Source organism: Neofelis nebulosa, chromosome 3 (genome assembly GCF_028018385.1).
Source record: "Neofelis nebulosa isolate mNeoNeb1 chromosome 3, mNeoNeb1.pri, whole genome shotgun sequence".
NCBI classification, from domain to species: Eukaryota; Metazoa; Chordata; class Mammalia; order Carnivora; family Felidae; genus Neofelis; species Neofelis nebulosa.
This window is the reverse complement of record NC_080784.1, coordinates 87097339-87121464: the sequence shown is the minus strand read 5'-3', so window position 1 is coordinate 87121464 and position 24126 is coordinate 87097339. Positions and strand designations below refer to the sequence as shown.

The 24126-nt window shown below is 42.4% G+C and overlaps 2 protein-coding genes across 11 annotated transcripts in view; one reads left to right on the top strand and one right to left on the bottom strand.

Moving 5' to 3' along the window:
- MGAT4D (MGAT4 family member D) overlaps positions 1-18999 on the bottom strand; it is a 74525-nt gene extending 55526 nt beyond the window's left edge. For 7 of the 9 annotated variants that reach the window (XR_009259287.1, XR_009259289.1, XR_009259293.1 and 4 more), the window contains exon 1: positions 4963-5111. Coding sequence is in view for 1 of the 9 variants with exons in the window: in XM_058721314.1 (XP_058577297.1) it covers positions 4963-5056 (94 nt within the window). In the remaining 8 variants the exon portion in view is untranslated. Of the gene's footprint in view, positions 1-4962; positions 5112-7191; positions 7376-18832 lie in introns of those variants that run through there. The other 2 variants (XR_009259291.1, XR_009259292.1) reach the window with 2 other exon arrangements.
- A 51-nt stretch (positions 19000-19050) lies between these two features.
- Positions 19051-24126, top strand: part of ELMOD2 (ELMO domain containing 2) — a 31594-nt gene continuing 26518 nt past the window's right edge. The window contains exons 1-3 of one of the 2 annotated variants that reach the window (XM_058721315.1): positions 19051-19156; positions 20353-20503; positions 22421-22449. In XM_058721315.1, the coding sequence (XP_058577298.1) occupies positions 20362-20503; positions 22421-22449 (171 nt within the window). In that variant the 5' untranslated portion in view covers positions 19051-19156; positions 20353-20361. Of the gene's footprint in view, positions 19157-20352; positions 20504-22420; positions 22450-24126 lie in introns of those variants that run through there. The other variant, XM_058721316.1, reaches the window with a different exon arrangement.

The following is a 24126-nucleotide window of genomic DNA, read 5'->3' as shown; positions in this document are numbered from 1 at the left end:
AAATTAAGCTAAGAGAAAACGTCTGTGAAGTACCCTGCATGCAGCTAGAAATGGCAAAGATGCATGAGTCAGCTATGGCTCAAGTGCATACTGCAGGTCCTGAAGAGGGCCACCTGCTAGGCAAGAAAGTCCTAGCAACAAGAGGCTGTGGCAAGGGCAGCACAAGGAAGGGGGCCCTCAGGCAGATGGATACCCCACACCAGGGAAAGGGAAGTGAGGAGACCCCAGCAGATCTCAGAAGTAGTCACAAACTACTGTGTAAGAGTCAGCACTGGATTTCTGCCACACATAAGCACTCTCCAGAGAGACTGAAACCATCAGGCTAACATCATGCAAGGAAACCTCTGTCCCTGCACCCCTTCCCACCCCAATACCCCAGGGGTACAGAGCAAGGGTGGAGGAAGGGTGCAGCAGATTATATTTTCCAAAGATGGCTACAACAGTATCTCCCACAGCAAATGCTCTTCTGCAGTCACCCATCAAGAGGTATTCAGTTTCTCTGTTCCCTCGATTCTGGGCGAACCCGTGATGGTTTTAAACAGACCAACAGACTACGGCAGAAGTAAGGCAGTACTAATTTGGGGGGCAGTTTCCTAACTGGCTTGGAAACTAACACTTCCTGCCTTTTGAAGGGTAGTTGCCTTATAAAAAGTAAAACTCTGCTGAGACCACAATGCTATGAGGAGCCCATGCCAAGTGGAGAGGCCATGGAGGATAAGCCACCATGTGGGGACACAAGAGAAATGCCAGAGTGAGAAAGCCTCTTAGGAGATCCTCCAGCCCCAAGGACCCCAGCTGATACCACTGCAGATCACAAATCGCTCAGCAGAGCCCATCCTAAATTTCTGATTTAAATTTCTTTGTAAACCAAGAGTTAAACAAAATTATTGTTTTTAAGCAACTAAGCTTTGAGGAAGTTTTACACCAATCCCAGGACAAGTGTCTCAGAACACATCATTTTCTTCTCTTGCCACGGAGTTTTCCTAGAACCACAAGACTGGTCTGTCCCATAGGAAAAGGAAAAGAAAGCCTTTAATTGACTATGAGGTTAAAGTTCTAAAAAGAATGGGATAGGGTCTCTAGTAACAGGAATGAGACGGTTTGAATAACCAAAAATAAACAAAAGAGATAAAGAATACATCTTAAATATCACTATGAATCTCTGTGCCAACAGAATAGGGTGTTTGACGAAACACACATGGGCAATTATTGGAAAAACAAAAGTCACTCATATTTATAACCCTCACAAGTTGAACTGCTTTTAAACATCAGCTACAAGGGGTATGGGGTGGCGCCTGGATGATTCAGTTGGTTAAGGGTCTGACTCTTGATTTCGGCTCAGGTCATGACCTCATGGTTCGTGGGATCAAGTCCCACATCAGGCTCTGTGCTATTAGCTTGGGATCCTCTCTCCTCTCTATGACCCACCCCTGCTTGTACTCTCTTTCTCTCTCTCTCTCTCTCTCGAATTAAATGAATATTTTTAAAAAGTCAATTACAGGGGTGCCTGGGTGGCTCAGTTGGTTGAGCATCCAGCTCTTGGTTTCGGCTCAGGTCATGGTCTCACAGTTTCGTGAGTTCAAGCTCTGCGTCTGGCTCTGTGCTGGCAGCACGGAGCTGCTTGGGATTCTCTCTCCCTTCCTCTCTTTCTGCCCCTTCCCTGCTCACACTGTCTCTGTCTCTCTCAAAATAAATAAACTTAGAGTAAATCAATTACATATGTCTGTAAGAGTACTGGCATTTATTTTAAAATGTCTTAAAAATGCGTTCTGATTGTTTCTATATTGTCAAGTGAACTGAGTACCATATGCTTCCTATCATTTCAGTGTTCTTGCTTTCATATTTTACACTGTACAAATTCTTTTGATTTTTAATAACTTTATACATACAAAAGAAAAATGTGGAATACATAGGTAAGCTCTGTAGCATAATGTGAAATGAACCCAGGTAACCTATCACCCAAGCTACTAACTTGAACACCGCCCAGTGCCTTTGCTTCCAAGAGTGGATCCCTGCCCCATCCCATGTCACTAATGTCACTACTCTCCTGAGTTATCTGTTTATTGTTCCTTTGCTTTTTAGAGTACAGTTTTTATCAACTTATATACGTCCCTTCACTATGTGCTATTTAGTTTGGCTTGTTCCTGGACTCTGTGTGCTGACATCCAGTCCTCATGTGCCCCTTCTAGATCCTCTTCAGTTTGATTAAAACCAGAAGTCTGCTACTTGTCCCAGACTTCCTTACCAGCCATGCTCTCATCACACTTTGCCAAGGGGAGGCAGTTGTGCCAGACTGGAGGCTGCAAAAAGGTGGAGTCCTCCTGCTTCTGGTGGTTCCTCCACCGAACTGCTAGCTCCTGCTGGAGTGTCAGATGTTCAGGCAGCAGCAGGCCAACTACAGCCCCACTACTGCCAATGGTAGTGGCAGGCCAGTGCTGGCTTTTCCAGGGAGGTAGCTTTTCCATGGGCAGTGGCACTAAATGCTGCATTACCCAGAAACACACTCAGGAGAGGATCTGGAATTGGTTATCTGCCCTACATGGGCTTATGTGCCCTACTTGGGCTTAAATGCAGGGATAGCCTACCACCTGCCAGAGAAGACGCGATACTGGAAGTCTGGGACAGGCACTGGCAAAACACTTACCTAAGTGGTCTTCTGTGCTTGACCGGGAAGTGCCTTCTCAGACTGTAGCCTGCAGAGGAAGTGGCTGCGGCATTCACCGATAATACAGGAATGAGGGCTGTAAGGATTACGAGTGGATGGGTGTTTCTTCCTGTACTGAAGAACTTCATCAGCATTTCTGACACTGAAACTCTCCTCCTTGAAATATGTTCTTGGCTGTCTCAGTTTCCTAGTTTTTCCTTGACTTCGAAATGTTAGTATTCCCCAGGGCTCATTCTTTGGAATCTTTCCTTATCTATGTCAACTCCCTATATGATCTCATCCAATCTCGTAGCTTTAAATACTGTATGCTGACAGCTCTCCAATTTTTGTCCCCAGTCCTGACCCAGAATGACATAGCCAATCTCCTATTAATACTTTCATTGGGATGTCTAATAGGCGCCATGGAAATACTCATTTCACCCCGATCTGCCCTTGTCCCGGCCTTCACCGTTCCAGTACATGGCACCTCCACTTCTCCAGTTGTCTGAAGTCCACAGTTTCATTTTAATAATATTAACTGTATTAAAATGCCTTCTGAGGTTACTAAAGTGAATTGCCTTCCAAGATTACTAGAAAAAGGAGTTTATGTTTTGCTTTCTCATTATGAGTTATGATTTATTTATTTTTGTTATAAAAAAGTGCAAATTGTTTATTGTCCTAAAATACATGAAAACACATTTGGATAACGTTCCTTATAGAAAATGAAACAGAAAGTGTACAAAATGATCAAATATTAGTAGCATGAATCAGATCAATTAATACACATGTCTAATCTCTGAAACAAACAGAATAGAATGTCGGTATTGTGTGTACATGACAAAATTAAGTATTAATTAGAGGAATAAAGCCACTTCCACACTTGATCCTTGACACTACCACCAAGGTTACATTGTGTGAACCTGAGTCATAAGTGTGTTTAGTAAGAATGAAAATTCGGTGTGCCTGGGTGGCTCAGTCCAGTAGGCCTCCCACTCTTGATTCTGGCTCAGGTCATGATCTCACAGTGTGTAAGTTTGAGCCCCAGGTCAGGCTCTGTGCTGACAGCATGGAGCCTGCTTGGGATTCTCTCTCTCCCTCTCTCTCTCTCCCTGCCCCTCCTCCTGCTTGTGTGGTCTCTAAACAAACAAACAAACAAACAAACAAACAAACATTAAAAAAATGAATGAAAATTTAACCTGAAACAACCTAAGAGCCATCTTGGAAGGCTTAATATATTTACAGGATTCTTGAGCTTAAATTCAAAATCCAATTATATGGACGCTAAAATGTTACACTAGACATTGGACAAGAAGAGCTGAAAGATAAAATACAGGAAATCTAGTTAAACTTGAATTTCAGACGAACAATAAATCTTTTAGTATAAATATATCCCGTGCAATTTTTTAAAACTTATTTTTAAAAAGAGAACGAGCGAGTGGGAGAGAGGGGCAGAGGGAGAGAGAATCCTAAGCAGGTTCCAAGCTCGGTGCCAAGCAGGTGGGGGTGGGAGAGCTTGATCCCACAACCCTGGGATCACGACCTGAGCCAAAATCAAGGGTCAGATGGATGCTCAACTGACTGACTACGCCACCCAGGAGTCCTACCTCTCACCTCAACCCCCGTGCAATGTTCATACTAAAAACTTACTCATTGTTTATCTAAAGTTCAAATATCACTGGGCAAATTTCAAATTGAGAACCCCATAAACAAAATGAATTAAAAATCTTGGTGTTTCAAAGTTGCAACGCAAGACACATGGCCCACTTGAGAATGTTCGGCTGCTATACCAGTGCTCTAAGTTGTCTCTCTCCATCATCTCACCCCTTTTCGGCTTCGCAAAAAAATACTCTCGGGAGCCTTCAAAGGTGGCTCCATAATTTAACGGTGGAACACGAAAGTGGAAAGGGTTCTTAAGTCGGACATTCACCCGTTTCTGGAAACGATGGGAAAGAAGAAGAGGCTGGTGGCGGCAGGGAAGCAGGGAACACCCTGGGCCGTTGAACCTTGGGAGGGAAACCGAGTGTGCAGGCAGGAGGGCGTCGGGAGGTCCCCGCAGGCCAATCGGTTAGCGCGCGCGCCTGGCAGGGGTCGCGGCCACTGGGGTAAACTAGGGGCGTCCGTTACAGCTTAACCGCCGGTCGGACAGGAGCCTGGGGGCGGGGGTAGGGCTACAATTGTAAAACACCTTATACGAGAGCGGGCGACAGTGTCAGGCTCTCACGTCGCCCCCCTTCTCTTCCACCCGGCCGCCCCGGCAATCCCGAAGCCCCGAAGTCGGAGGGGCGGCAAAGGGGGCGGAGAAGCCACCCTCAGCTTACTAGTTTGAGTCATCCTGGAGATGCAGAAGCAGGAGAAGCTGAAAAGCACGAAGGCGGCCAGCGCGATCAGCACGTTCACGTGCTTCGTCCTCATGGAGCCGGCCTGACGCGGGCGACAGTGGCGCGGCGAGTGAAGGCAACAAGCAGCGCCCCCCCCCCCCCCCCCCCCCCCCCGCAGCGGAAGATGAGCGCGCGCCGCCGCACCTGCTCCTCTGGACGCGCGCTCTCGCGCCCCCTTGCCCTCCCTGTGTCGGTGAGGACCTCAGCACGCCTGTCCTTTGGCTCAGCACTTAGCATCCCGAACCCCTTGCTAGGACTAAGGGTAGTTAAATGCCATCAACTATGGGAAAGCTCTGCACTGCGTGGCACAGTGGTGGGTGCTCAGTAACTGTTAATTTATTTTCCTGTAGCAGTGACTTTTGCGCCAGACCCTAGGCTAAGCAGTTTGCATGTATTAGCTGGGTAAATCCTCACAACATCCCAATTTTTTTAAGGTAATAAAGATAATAGTATCTAATATGCTATTGGTATCTTTTACCTTGAAAGAAAGGAGCCGTTGTGAATTTGAGCTACAGGATACACAGCTGGAAGTAGTTCTGCTACAAACCTTGTACATAGATAAGAAGTTTATAAATAAAAGTTCCTAAATAAAATATGTATCTTTAGCTTTAAATGAAAGCCATCAAATGCCCAAATAATTTAGGGGGCTTAGATTTTTGTGTGGGAAATGGCCAACGCCAGACTTTCAGCTTTATCCCTTTATCTTTTATATTTTGGTACCCCCCCCCCCAAAAAAAAGGATGAAGGAGTCAACTATTGTAAAAAAAAAAAAAAGTTATATATACAATGAGCACTGCAAGGGAGGTTTGCTAACCTTTGCCAAGTTCAAGATATCAGTTTTTCAGCCCTTGACAAACCAAGGTTGGGAAACACTAGGAGAAAATCAGTAGGGTGAGACTCTTTGGGCTCCATGAACTGTGGTTTGCTATTGGGTTCTCCACACTGAGCAATCTTCTTATTGTCAGTGTCTGGTTATAAGCGTTTTACTTCGAACCAGCACTATACCACTGGATGGGCTAGTTTCTGGCTCCTTGAAAGAAGAAACATTTGAACACATATCGGCATAAGGATGCCATTGTAAGCTGTGTTTTCTCATGTGATGATGGCCAGGAGTTGTGACCTTCAGTTGAGCAGTGACCCAGCCAGGTCCCAGGAATGGCAGCTGGGAGAGACACCTCAACTTCATTCTCCTTCACCCCTTTGGTCCCTTGCCAGTTCCTCCCATTAGCTAACCTCTACTGGGAGCCAGAAGGCAAGGAAGTTCTGTGCAATGTATTAGATCTTAAGAACTGCCTCCTGTAGAGTAGACTGACATGTGGGAAGAAGCTATCCAGCGCAAGATATCTCCAAATTCAATAGCTCATAGTCCTCTTACTTGGTCTCCAGTTTCACACCTTTCAGCTTTTTGTTGGAAAGCAAACGATGTCACAATCCACTAGCAGTATCCAGGGAAAGTTTTTAATCCTCTCTGAGCTAGTGTTCCTCAACAGAAAGATGGGATGAATAATACCTGTCCAAGGTTGCTGAATTAAATAACATTCAAAACCAGTTAGCATTATTTCTTGTCATTATGTAATGCTCAATACATTTTGGTTTTCTGTTGTTGCTCATCAGAGCAACATTTTCTCACTAATTCTATTTTTCTCACTGATTCTATTATTTTTTCTATGGCAGACTCCCTGCTCAAAAATCCTTCAGCAACTCTGTGTTAAAAATGAAAAGTCCTGGAATCCAGGACCTTACACAATCTGGTTCCACCTACCTTTCCAGCTATTGTATCTATCCCAGCTATTGATATGCCTCCAATTTAGTACTCAAAAGTTCTGCTGCACTCAAACTCACCAAATACCATGTTCTCAAGATTCAAAAAAGCATTTTGCTCTCACATCTTAATGCTTTTGAAATCAGCATGTGTCTTCTGATTTTTATATTTTAGTTATTTCTTTTTGTCTTTTTTTCCAAAGAAAGGAAAATCCAAAACCCTGATAATCAGGCAATGGCTTGTCTATGAATCAGAACACGTGATAGTTATTGAACATCTACACTGTGCCGGTCACTGAACTAGGTACTGGAGCTACAAGTAGTCGATTGCTGGCTCTTGGCTCCACCTTCTTCATGCACAAACACGGACTACACCACACACACACACACACACGCGCGTACGCCTACCTTTCAAAAGTATTCAAGACTCAGCTGAAATGTCACTTCACGAAGCTTCATTGATCACCCACGTATAAAGAAGTTTCTATGCTCTTTGAAAGCCTGTAGCCCTTGGGTTCTCTCTCAGGACACTCAGTCTGCATCACTTATCTGTTACGTACGTATTTTACTCCCTTTACCATGTTAGAAGTCCCTGAAAGAAAAAGATGATGCCTTACATATCTCCATATCATATTCCCCACTGTGTGCTCCAGGGTGTTTTACAGATGAAAGGTGTTGATTGAAACACAAGCCTATAGTACAACTGGGCTATGTTCACAACTAACCACTATAGTCACTACCTGCTACCATTCAAGCCAACAATAAGTATCATTCCAGGAAATCCAGTAAAGAGTGCAGTAGCGTTTTCAAAGACCTTCACACCTCCCTTTTGTGATTTGTTTTCTAAAAGTATTGGCACAGGGGCGCCTGGATGGCTCAGTCGGTTAAGCGTCCGACTTCAGCTCAGGTCATGATCTCACTCTCGTGGGTTCGAGCCCTGCGTCGCGCTCTGTGCTGACAGCTCAGAGCCTGGAGCCTGCTTCGAATTCTGTGTCTCCCTCTCTCTCTGCCCCTCCCCTGCTCATGCTCTGTCTCTGTCTCAAAAATAAATAAAAAACATTTAAAAACTTTAAAAATAAATAAGTAAAAGTAGTGGCACATTCAGAGCACAGGGAAGTAGAGAATTGCCAGGCTAAATAATTGCTAAATACTTATAGGAATAATGACAGGGATGAGAAGAGTATCCTATGGGGGTATTACTAGCATTATAGCCCTCAGGGCTTCTAGAGTTAACTTTAGTCTAAATGGTGGTCTCGCGACTGTTATTAGTACAGCAGAATAAACTCATTAGTGGAGACAGATTTTTCTAGTCTTGTATAAATATAGGATCCTGAAGGTGAAAACAATCTGAAAGATAATAACTTGATAAAATGCCAGTTGTCTTGGTCCTATTTTCTGTTTCAAGTGATTTAGAAGTAAGTCACCTGTGCCCAGGGCGAGTGCCATCTGTTCAGCACAATTTGGGTAAATTACAGTACTGAAAGGAACTTTTATGGATCATCTAGGACAGCCGTTGTTCTTAAACAAGAATCACCTAGACACCTTGTTAGGCAGATTTCTGGGCCCATGCTCAGTTTCTGATTCAGCAGGGTAAGGTTGGGACTCCAAAATTTGCATTTCTCACAAGTCCCAGATGATACTGATGACTCTGGTCCAAGAGATGACACTTTGAGAACCACTTCATAATAATAACACTGCATAGAATCAAAGGTTGGACTTAGAAAAAGGTATAGATTGCCTAATTTATTCTCTTTGCTCAAACCATCCCAAAATACCCATTTATTTTTTTTAAGTTATTATTTTGTTTTTTAAATTTTTTTTTTAATTTTTTTTTCAACGTTTTTTATTTATTTTTGGGACAGAGAGAGACAGAGCATGAACGGGGGAGGGGCAGAGAGAGAGGGAGACACAGAATCGGAAACAGGCTCCAGGCTCCGAGCCATCAGCCCAGAGCCTGACGCGGGGCTCAAACTCACCGACCGCGAGATTGCGACCTGGCTGAAGTCGGACGCTTAACCGACTGCGCCACCCAGGCGCCCCTTAAATTATTTTTTTAATGTTTATTTACTTTTGAGAGAGAGAGAGAGACAGACAGACAATGTGTGAGTGGGCGAGGGACAGACACAGAATCTGAAGCAGGCTCCAGGCTCCGAGCCATCAGCACAGAGCCTAAGATGGGGCTAGAACCCACGAACCACGAGATCATGACCTGAGCTGAAGTCAGATGCTTCACCGACTGAACCACCCAGGCACCCCCAAAATACCCATTTAAAAGACACCACATTAGGGGCGCCTGGGTGGCTCAGTCGGTTAAGCGTCCGACTATGGCTCAGGTCACGATCTCATGGTCCGTTAGTTTGAGCCCCGCGTCGGGCTCTGGGCTGATGGCTCAGAGCCTGGAGCCTGTTTCCGATCTGTGTCTCCCTCTCTCTCTGCCCCTCCCCTGTTCATGCTCTGTCTCTCTCTGTCTCAAAAATAAATAAACGTTAAAAGACACCACATTCTCTGCCACCAGCGAGGGGGATTCCATTATGTGCCCTGGTAATTATATTCTACAAGTTAACAATATTTATAAAAATTTATTTCCTACCCCTGAATGTATCAAGATGGGCCTGGTTAGGTAAACAAAACAAAAACACAAAAATAAAATAAAACCAAAAAAAAAAAAAAAAAGCTTTCAGTTTCTAGGATTGCCTCCTGAATTGAAAGGCTATAATCCCACCAAAGGGGCCTTGCCTAGGTGAGGGCTGAAATCAGCCCTTGTACCACCTGCATTCTGCTGCCCGGTTGGTTCTGTTGAGAGCAAGGAGTGCATCTTGTACGAATGCACACAAAAGCATCAGGTAGGCGGCTGAAGCCTCACCGTCCCTGGAAGGAGTGAACAAGGACAAGACATTGTCTTGTCACTAACACTAGGAAGCTGTGTAGGTACCACATAGGGTACTAGAAAAGCAGTAGAAAAACAAGCATGGCTCATAAATCACAACCCGAATGATAGTGCCACTCTGTTACTGTTGGGGCAGGGGTTCAGTGGTCCTGTGTCACAGTTTTTCTCCAGATTACCCTGGCAGAGTTTTCAAGCCAGACATTGAAATCGGCTTCAATCTAATTTTCAGGGGAGAACAGCTCTTAGGGCTTCTCCCGTCATCAGCCATGATGTAGCTTCACATCTGAGAGAAACCACTGTAGTAAGTATCATTCTCTTACTCTCAGACATTCTCGAGGACTAAGAATGACAGTCTCTTTTCCCAGCATCGCCAGTTACTTGTTCTCCTTCTTGTAAAATGTCGTCTCTTTTCCATTTATCATCTGTCAGAATACAAACCTGGTCTCCCCTTAGGTTCAGCCATACTCTCAACCCACAAAAAGAGCAGCAGTTGGAAACTTGCTGGGGCCTCCCCTTTGTCCATTCCCGGGAGGAAGTGGGAGGCTTGCCTCAGTCAAGTACGATGTAGTAGCTATCTTTCCACCCTATGGGGTGACTGGGAGTGAGACCTATAGTCAATCCTTGTTTGGCCACAAGATGTGAAGTTGAGTAGGGAAAGGGTTAATATTAGGCAGGGAGAGATAAGGGAGTGTCAGGGAGGCAGGCAGGAGCTGTAATCTGGAGGCTGAAGAAGTGGGGATTTCGGGTCGGGGGTGTGGGTGGATAAATGTATTCCAGACCTGCCTAGGCTAGATGTCATGAGTGGAGTCTTACAAACTTTCTGATAAAGTGCCAATAAAAATTCAGGGACAGAAATCCTCTGTGGCTACCCAGTCAGGACCCCTCTCACTCTTGAGAGAGCTTTATACTTTCCCCTCAATTAACTCCATTGCTTTGCTTACTCTCTGTGGTCCTCGAGATTCATTCTTCGAATCCTTGAGACAAGGACCAGTGTCTCTCCCACCCTCCTGTGACAAAGTCACTATCCAACACAGGGGATTCCTTAAAAAGATGCACATTTAGGGCGCCTGGGTGGCTCAGTCGGTGAAGTGTCCAATTTGAGCTCTGGTCATGATTTGATGCTTCATGGGTTCAAACCCCACATCAGGCTCTCTGCTGTCAGCACTGAGCCTGCTTCAGATCCTCTGTCTCCCTCTCTCTCTGGCCCTCCCCAGCTCACACTCTCTCTCTCCTCTCAAATAAATAAACATTTAAAAAAATATGCACATTTATGTCAAAAGGAATGGAAATTGTGTCTTGGGCAGCAAGTCTTCCTTCCACTGGGTCTTCCAAGGGTAGTGCTGGTCCCTTACCCATGGGATCCACTAAAATAAATTTGTAAAGCGGGAGAGAGAGAGTCAGAGCACCATCCTCCACCTCTTCACTCCCATTGCAATATTGTGATTTATAATAAGAAATATTGTGTCTTTAGCTGGTCCTGGCACAGAGCTCCTAAAACCCGTGGAATCTCCTAAGATGAAGAGTGATAAGAGTGGTTTTTGTTATGTTAATGAAGTCGCTTTCAGAAAGCACCTAAGTAAGGTGGGATGTGGGGCGTGTTAGAACATTTAGTCCCATCTCCCTGACCTCTGAGGATGGGAAAGGGGCAGGAGATTGAGTAAAAATCACCAAGGGGGGCAAAGTAATAAAGGCTCCATAAAAAAACCAAAAGATGGGGGGAGGGGAGCCTAGGTGGCTCAGTTGGTTAAGCTTCCAACTTGTGGTTTCGGCTCAGGTCAAGATCTCACAGTTTGTGAGTTTGAGCCCGGAATGGGGCTCTGCACTGACAGCACAGAGCCTGCCTGGGATTCTCTCTGTCCCTCTCTCTCTCTGCCCGTCCCCTGCTTGCATACTCTGTCTCTCAAAATAAATAAACTTAACAAATGAAACAAAACAAAAGGACAGGATTTGGAGAGCTTCTGGATTGGGGAATACATGGAGATTAGGGGGAAGTGGAGCTCTCAGAGAGCGTGGAAGCTTCATGCCTCTTTCTCCATATACTGCCCTATGTTCCATATGACTGTTCCTGAGTTGTATTCCCTTATAATAAACCAGTAAGTAAAATGTTTCTCTGAGTGCTGTGAGCTGCTCAAGCAAATTAACCCAACCTATGGAAGGGGTCTTTGGAACCTCTGATCTATGAGAGTAAGTCAGAAGCACAGGTGACAAGTTTCAAGCGGTATCTGCAGTAGTGGGTGGACGAAAAGTATTGTAGGACTGAGCCCTGTAGGATCTGACACTATCTCCAGGTAGATAGTGTCCGAATTGAACGGAACTGTGAGTTACCCAGCTGGTGTCTGAGCATTACTCGGAGGTGTGGGGGGAAAAAAAAAAAAAGAAAAACCTATACACTGGAATTGATGGCCAGAATTGTACCCATCCCCAGCATTCAAAAAAGCCATTCCTCCTTTACTACCCCTCTATTTGGACAAAACACATTTCACCTAACTGATCCAGCCAGCCCTCCGTATCTTTTACATCGTATTTTCAATAATGTTTCAATGACCAGTTCTAGCATTGATTTAACAATTACTTTACAGGTAGCAAAGAATTTGATGTGTCCGTATCATGTTGGGATTTGGGGGGCCTACTTCTGCACACCGGAATGTAGAATGCATTCTTTGGTCCAGAGTTTAGAGCAAGGCAAAAGGGCCCACAGCAACCACACAGCTGGATGCAAATAGGCTCATTAAGCGACCCACCTCGAAATAGCCAAAGGCCCTAACTGTCCACTTACAACCAGGCACCCTTCTTATGATTAGCAAAAAAGGGACAATTCCATATGTCCCCATACTCTCTCACTCTGCCCTAGAACTGTGGGCCCTCACCACCACCTGGTCACAAACAGTCTCTCCTTTGCTGTCCCGCCCACTGCTCCCTGGCAGTGTATTCAATAAACTTTTATCTCTTTTATTCGGCCTTAGGTGAATTGTTTCACCACCCATGCCACCAGCCTTCACCGGATCAGAGCGCCCCACATTTGGTGCTCCCTGCGTCATCCTATTGACACAGCCCACACAGAGAGAGGTATTATAGGGACCCAAATAGCACTGGACAGTGTTTGTTTGGGCTTTAGTCCAAGACAGAATAAATGTCAAACTCATTTGGATCCTGTAGGGACTGCAAATAGTAATCTTATATAGTTCACTGGCTTTTATGCTTGGATCCTTTTGCCCAGGAGATTTTTCTGAATGCCATCTTTAAGTAGCTAATTTTGTTGCTGTTGTTATTAGCATTCAATAGTCTCTTACCACATTAGTGGCACAGGTAAAACACAAGTGGAATACATCATTATTCCACGCACTATTGCATGGCTTTGGCTCACTGTACCCACTTAAATTACGTGGCTACTTCTAGAAAATGGCAGGGCATCAGCTTGACATTTCATCCTCCTCCTGAACAACTCCATTCTCTCTTTGTTTTAATGTTTATTTATTTTTGAGTCAGAGAAAGCACGAGCAGGGGGACAGGTAGAGAGAGAGGGAGACAGAGGATCCGAAGCCAGCTCTGTGCTGAGAACAGCAAGCCCTATGTGGGGCTTGAACTCACAAACCGAGATCATAATCTGAGCCAAAGTTGGACGCTCAACTGACTGAGCCACCCAGGCGCCCTTCACTAACTCCATTCTTATGATCCACTATAATTGAGGCCCCATAGGGTCTTCCACAATTGCATCACCTACAATAGGAGTATTCTTCATGTTCATGCACCAAGATTCTCATTTGGTTACTGGCTTATGACCATTTAAATGTGCACACATTGCCCTGAGTTTAAAAACCTACATTCTTCCTGCACTGCCATATATACTGCCCTCAACTTGGCCCCTTGCATGAACTTACCTTGGCATTATTTCACTGGGTTTTTACTCCATAGAGCAAATAGTAGCTGACTTTTATATGGCAGTTTCTATGCCACAGGACTTCTCATGGATAAACCAAGAAAACTTACCTTTGTTTTTGTTTGTTCATTTTTAAGAAACTTGTTTTATTTTGTTGAAAGGGGAGTCATGAGATTCAGACGCTTCAGCAAGAGAAGTGAACTGTGAATTAGTCCTAATGCCAGATGCTACTTGGTCACGGGTGTGTTGTAACTCCTCAGAGATCCCTCTGAGGACACGAAGTCCATTTTATTTGAGAACTTTGTTGTGTAGCTTCCTATTTATCACAACCTCCTGTTTTTCCCTGTTATTACCCATGCAATATCATAGGTAGTTCAGATCTTCATTTGCTCAAGTTGTGGGGTTTGTTTTCATTAGAGCCCAACATTATGCTGGCAAAATGGCTCTCTAGCGCCATCATTAGGAACTTTTTGAGTAAAAATATCCCAGTGGTCGCCACAAGGCGGCAGTATTATCTACATCTTATTCAAAGCTTCCAATTTGCTTGTATTCTGGCATCAGAAACTTCTAAAATTATCCGTGAATGTATTAGAATCGTAGGGTCTCAAAGCATACTTAGGCCACTGCCCATTATATATTTTTCATAGCTTGCCAACAAGTTCATAAAGGTATTGTGCCTTTTTTAATTGGCGGAGTCCTGGAGGGAGAGTTATTATTTACTGTTCATAGAATACCTCTGGTAACCAAAAGTTATGTTGATAAATTTAACTGATTGTGGTAAGTGCTGAATTTTACCTGAGTTAATGAACCATTTGGGTAGTCATATCTGCCTCTACTTATCTCAAATCTTCTGAGTTCCTTCCTCCAAGGGGGTAATGATCATAATATCACCACTGCAATAAATTAACTTCATTTTGATGGTGATCATGTCTACATCCAATCTCATCAATTGCGGCAGTGAATTGGAGAGGTCAGATGTCTTGGGGAAGGACTCTCAACAGATATTACATTCCTTTTCATGGACAAGCAAACTGTGCTTGATTTCTGAGAGTGGGATCAACAAGACAGAACCAGCTGAAATGATCACAAAAACTCTCAGTCCCAGTTAGCCTGTTGAACCTCTTACAGTTTTTACAATGTCTGGCACAACAGACGTTTGTTTTTGTTATTTATTTATTTATTTATTTATTTATTTATTTATTTAGAGAGGGAGGGGCAGAAGAGATTATACTCTGTGCAGTCAGCACCACGCTCAACATGGGTCTCAATCCCACAACCATAAATAAGATCCTGACTGGAGCCGAAATCAAGAATCAGATGCTTAACCAACTGAGCCACCCAGGCACCCCCAGACACTTGTTTAAATCATGGAGACTACCTTGTTGAAATCGTAATAGTTAACATGTTGTTTTCCAGAGCCTTCTTTTTTGGTCCTGGGTCGCAGAAGATTAATACAAAGCATTAGTGGAGATTAGCTCTTCTGCTCTCCTTTAGTTACTGAAAGGTGAGATTTTCTGTGTCATTCCAGAATCTGACACTGCCCAATATTTACTACAAAGGAAGGTTTGGGCAATTCTCAGGGCTTTCATTTTGCGTGTCCAATTAAAATTACATGAAGGCAGACTTCTCTGGCTCTTAAAACCTTTTGGCTTTAAGCTGGTAGTGACAAGGACCATCATCACGTCGATTCTAATTATATATTCAGGTAAAGTCAAGAACTGGATAGTTCTTCCTTTCTTATTTCTTCATCTTTGGCTTCATGGGGATTCTGGTGTTACCTACCCCAACATTTTCGTATGCTCCAATTGTCTTTCCAATGCCCTGTAGGCACGATGCTACATATCACACCATCATTCAATAATCCCCCAAAAGTATTCCACTATCCTCTGCCACTCAACATTAACAATATCAAGCAATCTCAGACCTGCTACCAGGGCCCAAATGAAGATTTCTTGACCCTCAAGTTAACTGTCATTCTCTCCCACAACCTTAATAGATGAATTAAAATCACCATCCTGTGTTAAACACACCTCTCTTCCCTATTTCTCTTTAGCATCATTAGCTTTTTTTTTTTTTTTTTTTTTTTTTAAATTTTTTTTTTTTTAACATTTATTTATTTTTGAGAGAGAGAGAGACAGAGCATGAACGGGGAAGGGTCAGAGAGAGAGGGAGACACAGAATCTGAAACGGGCTCCAGGCTCCGAGCCATCAGCCCAGAGCCTGACGCGGGGCTCGAACTCACGGACCGCGAGATCGTGACCTGGCTGAAGTCGGACGCTTAACCGACTGCGCCACCCAGGCGCCCCTAGCATCATTAGCTTTAAACTCTTCCAGGCTGGGGTCATTGGAGCTGATCTGATAGGTTAACTTAGGTGAGGTGGATGCAGGGCTGGAGTAGATTTCCCTCATCTCAACTATTACTACCAAAAGTGCTAATGAACCCTTTGTACATCGTTTCCTGCTTCTCTATTCCCTCTCACCCTCTCTTCTTTTTAAAAACAATCATATAAATCATTTGACCTGATTAAATGTTTATTTCCTTTGTTCTGGTTACCATTTTCACTCCAGTGCATTAGCTTACTTGTGAATAGTTTAAACTTTCTTTTCATTGGTAAAGCTCATTACCGGTAGCTAGGGGAAACAATCTGCTTTGGCATTCTGTGTATTTCCTTGTTCTCCCACTAAAAGAATCCGATGGTAAACCATATACATATGAGGTGTTTCCCCTCATTACAGTGTCTAAAATAGTATTTAAAATAGTTTTAGAAAAAAATAGTTTTAGGGAAGTACAACACAAATCATAAAACCTTAACATTTTTAATGCTTCCACAGAGATAATCCATCTCACTGTTAGTGAAAGGAATAAATTCTTCTCACTATAAATTTCCTTCTCACTATGCTGTATTACAGACCTCACATACTCCAAAAGGGGGTATTTAATTTGATATTGAATACCAAAAGAGGATATTTAATTTGAGTCCTTTATGAATCAAATACTGGACACTGCAACAAGCTGTTAACAGTCATGCTAAACATGTCCATTAAGCAATTTGTAAATTTTTTTTTTTTTTTTTTTTTTTATTTATTTTTGGGACAGAGAGAGACAGAGCATGAACGGGGGAGGGGCAGAGAGAGAGGGAGACACAGAATCGGAAACAGGCTCCAGGCTCCGAGCCATCAGCCCAGAGCCTGACGCGGGGCTTGAACTCACAGACCGCGAGATCGTGACCTGGCTGAAGTCGGACGCTTAACCGACTGCGCCACCCAGGCGCCCTGTAAAATTTTTTTATGTTTATTTACTTTTGAGAGAGAGAGAGAGACCGAGATGGAGCATGAGCTGGGGAGGGGTAAAGAGATGGAGACACAGAATCCGAAGCAGGCTCCAGGCTCTGAGCTGCCAGCACAGAGCCCTACACGGTGCTGGAACTCATGAGCCGTGAGTTCATGACCTGAGCTGAAGTCAGCCACTCAACTGACTGAGCCACCCAGGTGCCCCATGCAATTTCTAAAATTAATAGTGCTTGATTGTTTAGTCCAAGAAAACAGGGATTCCTCAGTACTACTCAAAAATATAACCAAACATCATTACACTGAGGCCTTTGTTTTCCATGTAGGTGATTTGATAGGGCCAGTTACAGCACACAGGTTAGTTCAGAGACCTAAGTAGGTTCCACCTTCTCCTTAAACCCAGAATTCTAATCTCAGGACTTAAATACCATTTAGCCAGAAAACCAAAGAGAATAAGAGAGAGAGAAGGCCAATCTTCCCCGAGAGACAAGAAGGGCTTCATGTATCTGCCAGTTATATGCAAATAAATTAGTGGAAAAGAGGAGAGGCAATCATATGCACATGATATTTTAACGTACAATGACCTTGCTTCCAATAAATGCAGTTCGATCAACTTTTCAGGTTCTAACCAAACAGGTTACCATTACTTTCTCTTAGAGAAAAACATGGACAGAAGTGGGCCATGGGCAGCATGGAGACAAGGCGAGAGTTCCTCTGTACTCCCGACTCTCAGCATAGCAAATTTAAAAGGTAAAAAGATTATATATAATTGCACCACAGGATTATTTCACTTTAAATCATATAAAGGTCTTGTGTAATAATTGGAAGACCGTTGAAGTAGAAATTTGTTTCTATTTCTTAACTTGCCAAATTGGCTGTGTACTTTGCCTTTCTGGATCTTTTTTACGTACAATAAGAAGTGTTCACTGAGATATCTCTAAGTTCCCTTCAAGATCAAAGATTCTAGGGGCGCCTGGGTGGCTCAGTTGGTTAAGCGACCGACTTCGGCTCAGGTCATGATCTCGCGGTCCGTGAGTTCAAGCCCCGCGTCGGGCTCTGTGCTGATAGCTCAGAGCCTGGAGCCTGTTTCGGATTCTGTGTCTTCCTCTCTCTCTGACCCTCCCCTGTTCATACTCTGTCTCTCTCTGTCTCAAAAATAAATAAACGTTAAAAAAAAAAACTCATTAAAAAAAAGATCAGAGATTCTATGATTTTATTATTATAGTAGATGGCCAAATTTCATTACCAAGTTGATTGCTGGTTACTTTTACGGAGCAGGGATGATGGCTCAACCTTCACATGTCTAATTTTCTACAATTTAGTACTTTTTAAAAAATATGTTGATTTAAGTGTGTTAAAGTGTGTATTGCTGCTTCAATTTGTGTTCACAAGGGGATGCAGGGACTATACAAATATCACTTGCGTAAAACATTCCTGGAGGTATAAACAAAAAACTGGCTGCTTTTGAGAAAAGGGGTTGAGGGATTAGGAGTTGTGGGTAGGTAGGGGTAAGTCATTTCTTAATGGAAGTTGTCCTTTGAATTTATATTCTACTCTCCCCTTGTCCTTTCTCCTCCGGCCACACTGGCCTTCTTGCTATTCCTCAAATGTATGAAGTATGCTCCTGGCTCAGGGCCTTTGCACTTGCATTTCTAGTGCCTGTAATATTCCTCCTACAGAAACTCAGGTTTAGGACAAAGTTCAAATTCCTTTTCTCAACATACAGAGCTCTACTTTATTGCCATGCATTAGCCATGGGCAAGTCATTAAACGTAAATCCTGTTTCCTCTTCTATAAAGTAGGACTATTAATAATCACTTCGCAAGATTAAGATTACACGTAGGTGAAAGCGCTTTTGTAACCTTGGTGCTCTGAAAGTTACCAAAAGTACGCTGTTTCTTCCGTGCTTGGAGTCTAGGGGTAGTACAGTTTCAATCAGCGGAAATGACCTAGGTTTAAGGCGAGAAAAACCTCCAGAGCTGCACTTTGAGACCAACCTTTGGCGCCGGGTTAGCCTCCAGGTAGCCGTTGCCAGGGAAACCGTTGGGAGTCCGGAGAACAAGAGCACGCGCGCCGGCTATTCAGCGCTACCTCCTTTTAGCGTTAGCAATTGGTGGAGCTCGGGCCAATCGTAGTGGCCGGAGGGGCGGGGGCGGACAGGGTCCCGGGAAAGGCGTTCTCGCGGCCTCGCTCCCCCACTTCCGGGTCGCGGTGCTTGCAGGGAGCGCTCCGCGGGTAGCGTCGTTTCCGTTGCCGGCTGTTTGCAGTTGGGGAAACCGAGGCAGCTCCAGCTTTCCCCCTAGTTCTTCCGCTCCTGTGAGGTGGCTGCTGTTTCTTTTCCTCTCGCCCCGTGCTGCTTCGGTGCGGCTGCGCTGAGGGCGCGCGGGCTGGTTGAGACCTTCGGTGTCCTAACGAAAACCGTGGGGCGTCCAGGCCGGCGGGGCTTTGTGCGAGCCGTACCTTCCCACTCGCGGCCAGCGCGCGACCTGGGCTCGGCCAGGCTCCGGAAGGGGGGGCTCCGCGCAGCCACTCTCCGAGGTCTGGGGAGCTCAGGCGCCTCGAAGCTTGTGTTCCCTGCGCTTAGCAGTTCTTGTTTCTTTTGTCCTATTGAGCGCGGACTAGATAGAGTCATTTTAGAGTAACAGTTCAGCCGATCTCTGATGATGGGCGCTGCTTCTGCACTGGCCTGCGGGGATTTCAAATTTGACAGCCCCCTCAGACCGTAGTCTAGAGATGATGTATCTAGGGAATGTTGAAGACAGGAAGGAGATAAGCGTTTTTATTTTAAAGTAACTCCTCACTTGTATTCCCCCCACCCCCGCTTCATCTAGAAGCTCAAGATTTTTCTAATGGCATAAAGATTCATTTCTGTTGAGGGTGTAGTTTGTTACTTTTCTTAGTGTTTCTGCCCTTCTCATGTTGAGTGGAAGATCAACAATTATTAGCCAGGGTGCGGTCTACTTTGTGTTCAACTTATATACTTCAATTTGTAAGCCATATGTAGTGGGGTTTTTTTTGTTTGTTTGTTTTTTGTTTTTGTTTTGTTTTTTTTTTTTTTTGCTGGAATCTCCTTGACTGTGGGACAGATGTAACTGGAATTATACATAGGGGTTAAGAGAACTCTTCCTTTTACAAGCGATTCTGATATAAGGCATATTTGATATAATTGTTGCTAAGTTGGGCCCCTTTTGTTCTTGAACTGTTGAGCCCCATTTTCAAAGATGAGAACATAGGGAACTGAGAACTTGAATCTAAGTAAGTAGTTTGATTTTTACAGTTAATTCCTAAAAAGTGATAAATTGGCCATTTGACCATCCGTCATTTAATTGATCTAAATGGTATTTATTACTTCTGTCTTTGTTTTCTTACATGCCTAAATAACTGCTACAAAGTAGACCCAGTGGAAAAGCATGATAGGTATAACTTGGGATTTAATGAGTTGGATAAACTGTAAATTTTTTTACATTTTAAAATCGAATTCAAGGTCATTAAATCTGTCATATATTTCCTTCTCCAGGAAAAAAAAATGTTTATTTCTTTGTGGGAGTTCTTCTATGGGCACTTTTTTCGATTTTGGATGAAATGGCTCTTACGGCAGATGACCGGAAAGTGTGAATTGCAGCGAATTTTTGATACCTATGTAGGTGCACAAAGGACACACAGGATAGGTAATGTTATTTGATAAAGGGTGCTTAAGTAACTCTGAGTGAATATTTTTTCTCAGTATTCATAGTGGCAGTTGCACTCATTGTGTATCCTGATCAAGAAACTTAGTTTTTAATCTTTGAAATCTAGCTTTGAATGATTTCTGCTCTAAAACTATATTATGATTTTATAGGAAAAGAAACGTTATTATTTAATTCCACATCTGTGCAAAGAATGATCTTGGCCCGTAAAATTCATCAGTTATGCCTTAGATTATAGTTGCAACCTATTTTCCAGAGAAAAATTTCTGTATTTCTATGCCCTTTGAAATTTTTACTTAACTGGTGGGGAAGACTGGGTGTCTGAATCTGGATCCACTTTTATATTCATCATCTTTCATCAGTCTTTTAGTGTCTTGTGTAATTCATGAAAGAACAGTAACAGGTATCTAGTGATCCCTGGTAGAGATTATTGCACTCAAAGTCTGCACTGTCCAGTGTTGTAGCCAGCAGCCTCATGTGGTTATTGAGCACTTAAAATGTGATTAGTCTGAATTAAGATGTGCAGAAATATATAATATACACTGGGTGTCAAAGACTTTATATGAAAAAGGAATGTAGAAAAACCTCATTAATATATGTTGAAATGATAATGTTTTGGATATATTGGGTTAAAATATATAAAATTGTGTGTGTTTTATTCTAATGTGGCTACTAGAAAATTTTTAAAGTACACATGTGGCTCACATTTTGCCTTGCATTATATTTCTGTTCTGTTGAACAGTGGTGCTCTGTTACCTTCTAAAATTCATCAGCTTTCAGTGCTTAATTGAAATTATTGCTTTAAATTAGAACACAGAGGAGTGAGAAATATGTTTGAGGTCATCACTCTTTGACCAGAGTAAGGGAGATTAGGAATTGGTTACAGTTCATGTTCACTGTGTTAAAGGGAAAATCATGACTTAACCAAATCCTCCTTTGTGTTGAACAGCGTGCTTCAAGGAAGAAATTCACCCCTGTGAGATCTGGGGGGGTGGGTGTTGGTATCCAAGGCAACTTGGGAAGAATGAGAGATATAAGGAGGGAGTAAGCCTCAGGGCAGCTGGATGATTGAAGTTTAATTACTTCCCTAGTTTTTTCACAGTTTTGTGGCTGACTTCAATTACTGCCTGCTCTTTTGATTTGCCCTTTTGGCTGCTCTAAGAAGAACAAAGTACTTTTGATGAGAAATCTTAACAGTAGTGGTTTATGTTCTGTAGTATGGGGGAAGAACATGTTAAGGCATTAATTTGTAGCAAAACTATTTGTCTTGAATTTTTCAAATTGCTGAGAATAAAGAGACTGTTAGTACACGTACCAGAAAAAAAAATGTTAAATAGTCTAGTAAAAATGTTCTGGTCATTCTTAAAATAAAAGACAAGAATGGAAAAGCTGTTTTTTTATTTGTCTGTTAGAAGATAGTTAGCCAAATAATCTCTTATTTTTGTCCCTTCGTTGTTGTGTGATTCACTTGCTAGTTCCTCAAATCTAAATGCCTACTCCATAAGGCTAACAAATGAAAAAAAAAAAAGTAGTAGAGAGCACTTTCCTTATATAGTATTTAGATGAGTTTCTGGGACCCAAGCTATTGTGAGGCAGCCATGAATGAATTGCAGTGATTAGTAGACACTTGGCAGTTTGCATAGAAACAGATGACCCTGGGGAAATTAGGACAGTCCCACCTCTGGCTCTGGTGTGTTGTGTTGGGTTGAGAGTCTTGGAATCATATCTAGTTATCTATAAGGATAATTTTTAAAAATTTTTCCTGTGTTATTCATGTGGAAATTACATCTTCTAAACTATTAACTTATTGCTGGCTTGATATTTATACTATTTTTTATAAAGTAATTCACAAACAGCATTTAAGTGGTAACATTCTTTTTTTTTTTTTCTTTATTTCAGAAAATTCCTTGACCTACTCCAAGAATAAGGTAGGATTATATCAAGGTGGTAATTTTAGAAAACTTTTTCTTTAAAATAATACCTCAGTTTTTGAATTAATTATTTTTTTATGTTCTACAAGTCTTTGCTGTAAAGAGTATTGCATGAAATTTCCCACTTTTTTAAAAGTAATGTCTCACAGTTGTAAGATCGAGCCCCCTGTGGGGCTCCTCGTTGACCTGGACCCTACTTAAGATTCTCTCTCTCCCTCTCCCTCTGCCCCTCCCCTGCTCTCATACTCTCTCTTTCTTTCAAAAAGAGAGGTAATATTTTATTTTTGAAACATTTTCTTTATGTTAGTGTGCTACTTGTGCACAAAGAAGGTATTTGAATAATTTGTCTTTATCTGAGGTTTTGCTTGTTTATTTTGCCTCAAAACTTGATAGCCTTTGAAAAAGCAAGTTCTCAAGAGAAAAACCTCATAAACTGTTTTTGGGCTAGATTCTTACGTGAGAGATAAAGCAAACGATTTTGGATAGTTATAAAAAACTGTATCATGTGTCTTTTGATCTAAAATAAGTCATACCTCATGCTATTCATTAGTTAGCTTCTGCTGTGTAACAAACTTATAAAATCTCAGGGGCATATATAATAATACATTGTTTATTTCTTGCTCATGGTCTGTGGGCCAACTGGAGAGGCTCTTCAAGTTGGTCCCAAGTTCAGATCTGTTACAATTGTGTCATTATGAAACCCAGGTTGAAAATGCAATAGATACCTGGAGAATGTTCTTCTTGCAGTAGGTCATTATTTGTCCAACCACACAGACATGTCTGTCATGTCTATTAACATCTCATTTGCTAAAGTAAGTTACATAGCCAAACCCAAATCAAGGAGTAGAGAAATACACTATGCTTGCTATAAAGCCATGGTAAGCATGTGAGTATATAATTTAATTATAGGGGAGTGAAAAATTGGGACCAGTAATTCAATCTACTGCATGCTGTTCTTTTCTATAGTAATTCACAGTTTTTTCTATATATATATATACTTATACGTATATATGTATGTATATGTATCACTCGGTGTGACAAAGGTAGAGTATGGGTCATTTAGATCATTGTTTGAAATCCCGTAGGAGATCACAGCCAGCATTAACAACAAAAGGAATAGAATAGAATTAGAAAACATTGGTCATAATAAGGTTAAATACTGTTTTATGAAATTTTAATATTCATTATCTGTGTGTGTGCATCTGTTTATATTTTAGATATCCATGGGTATGTTTGTACTTGGTCATGATGTACAATGTGGATAAAAAAGAGTCAAAAACTGTTGACTTACTGTTGTCTAGTGATATTGATATGAGTTACTAATTCATGCCAGAGAGTAAATGGACATTGTTGAATATTGCAAGCATATCAGTTATGTTCGGGAAAGTGACCTATAACATAAGTGTTTTACTGATTAGTTACCATCTTTTTCTGTTAATGGTCAAGGTAAGAAAAGCTCATGTACATGAATATATATTGGGGAACAAGAGTCTGGAGTCCTACTCTTTTATTCCAAATCCTAGAGAGATTAATATTCTTCGTCTTTTTTAATGAGAATGTAAGGATCTAAAAAGTTAATAAGTTGTTGGTTCTAAAAATTTATTTTTACCTTGTACACCCATATGGTTCCTTCCATTAATTGAAACTTAGGATACAATTTCACAAAGTAACTAT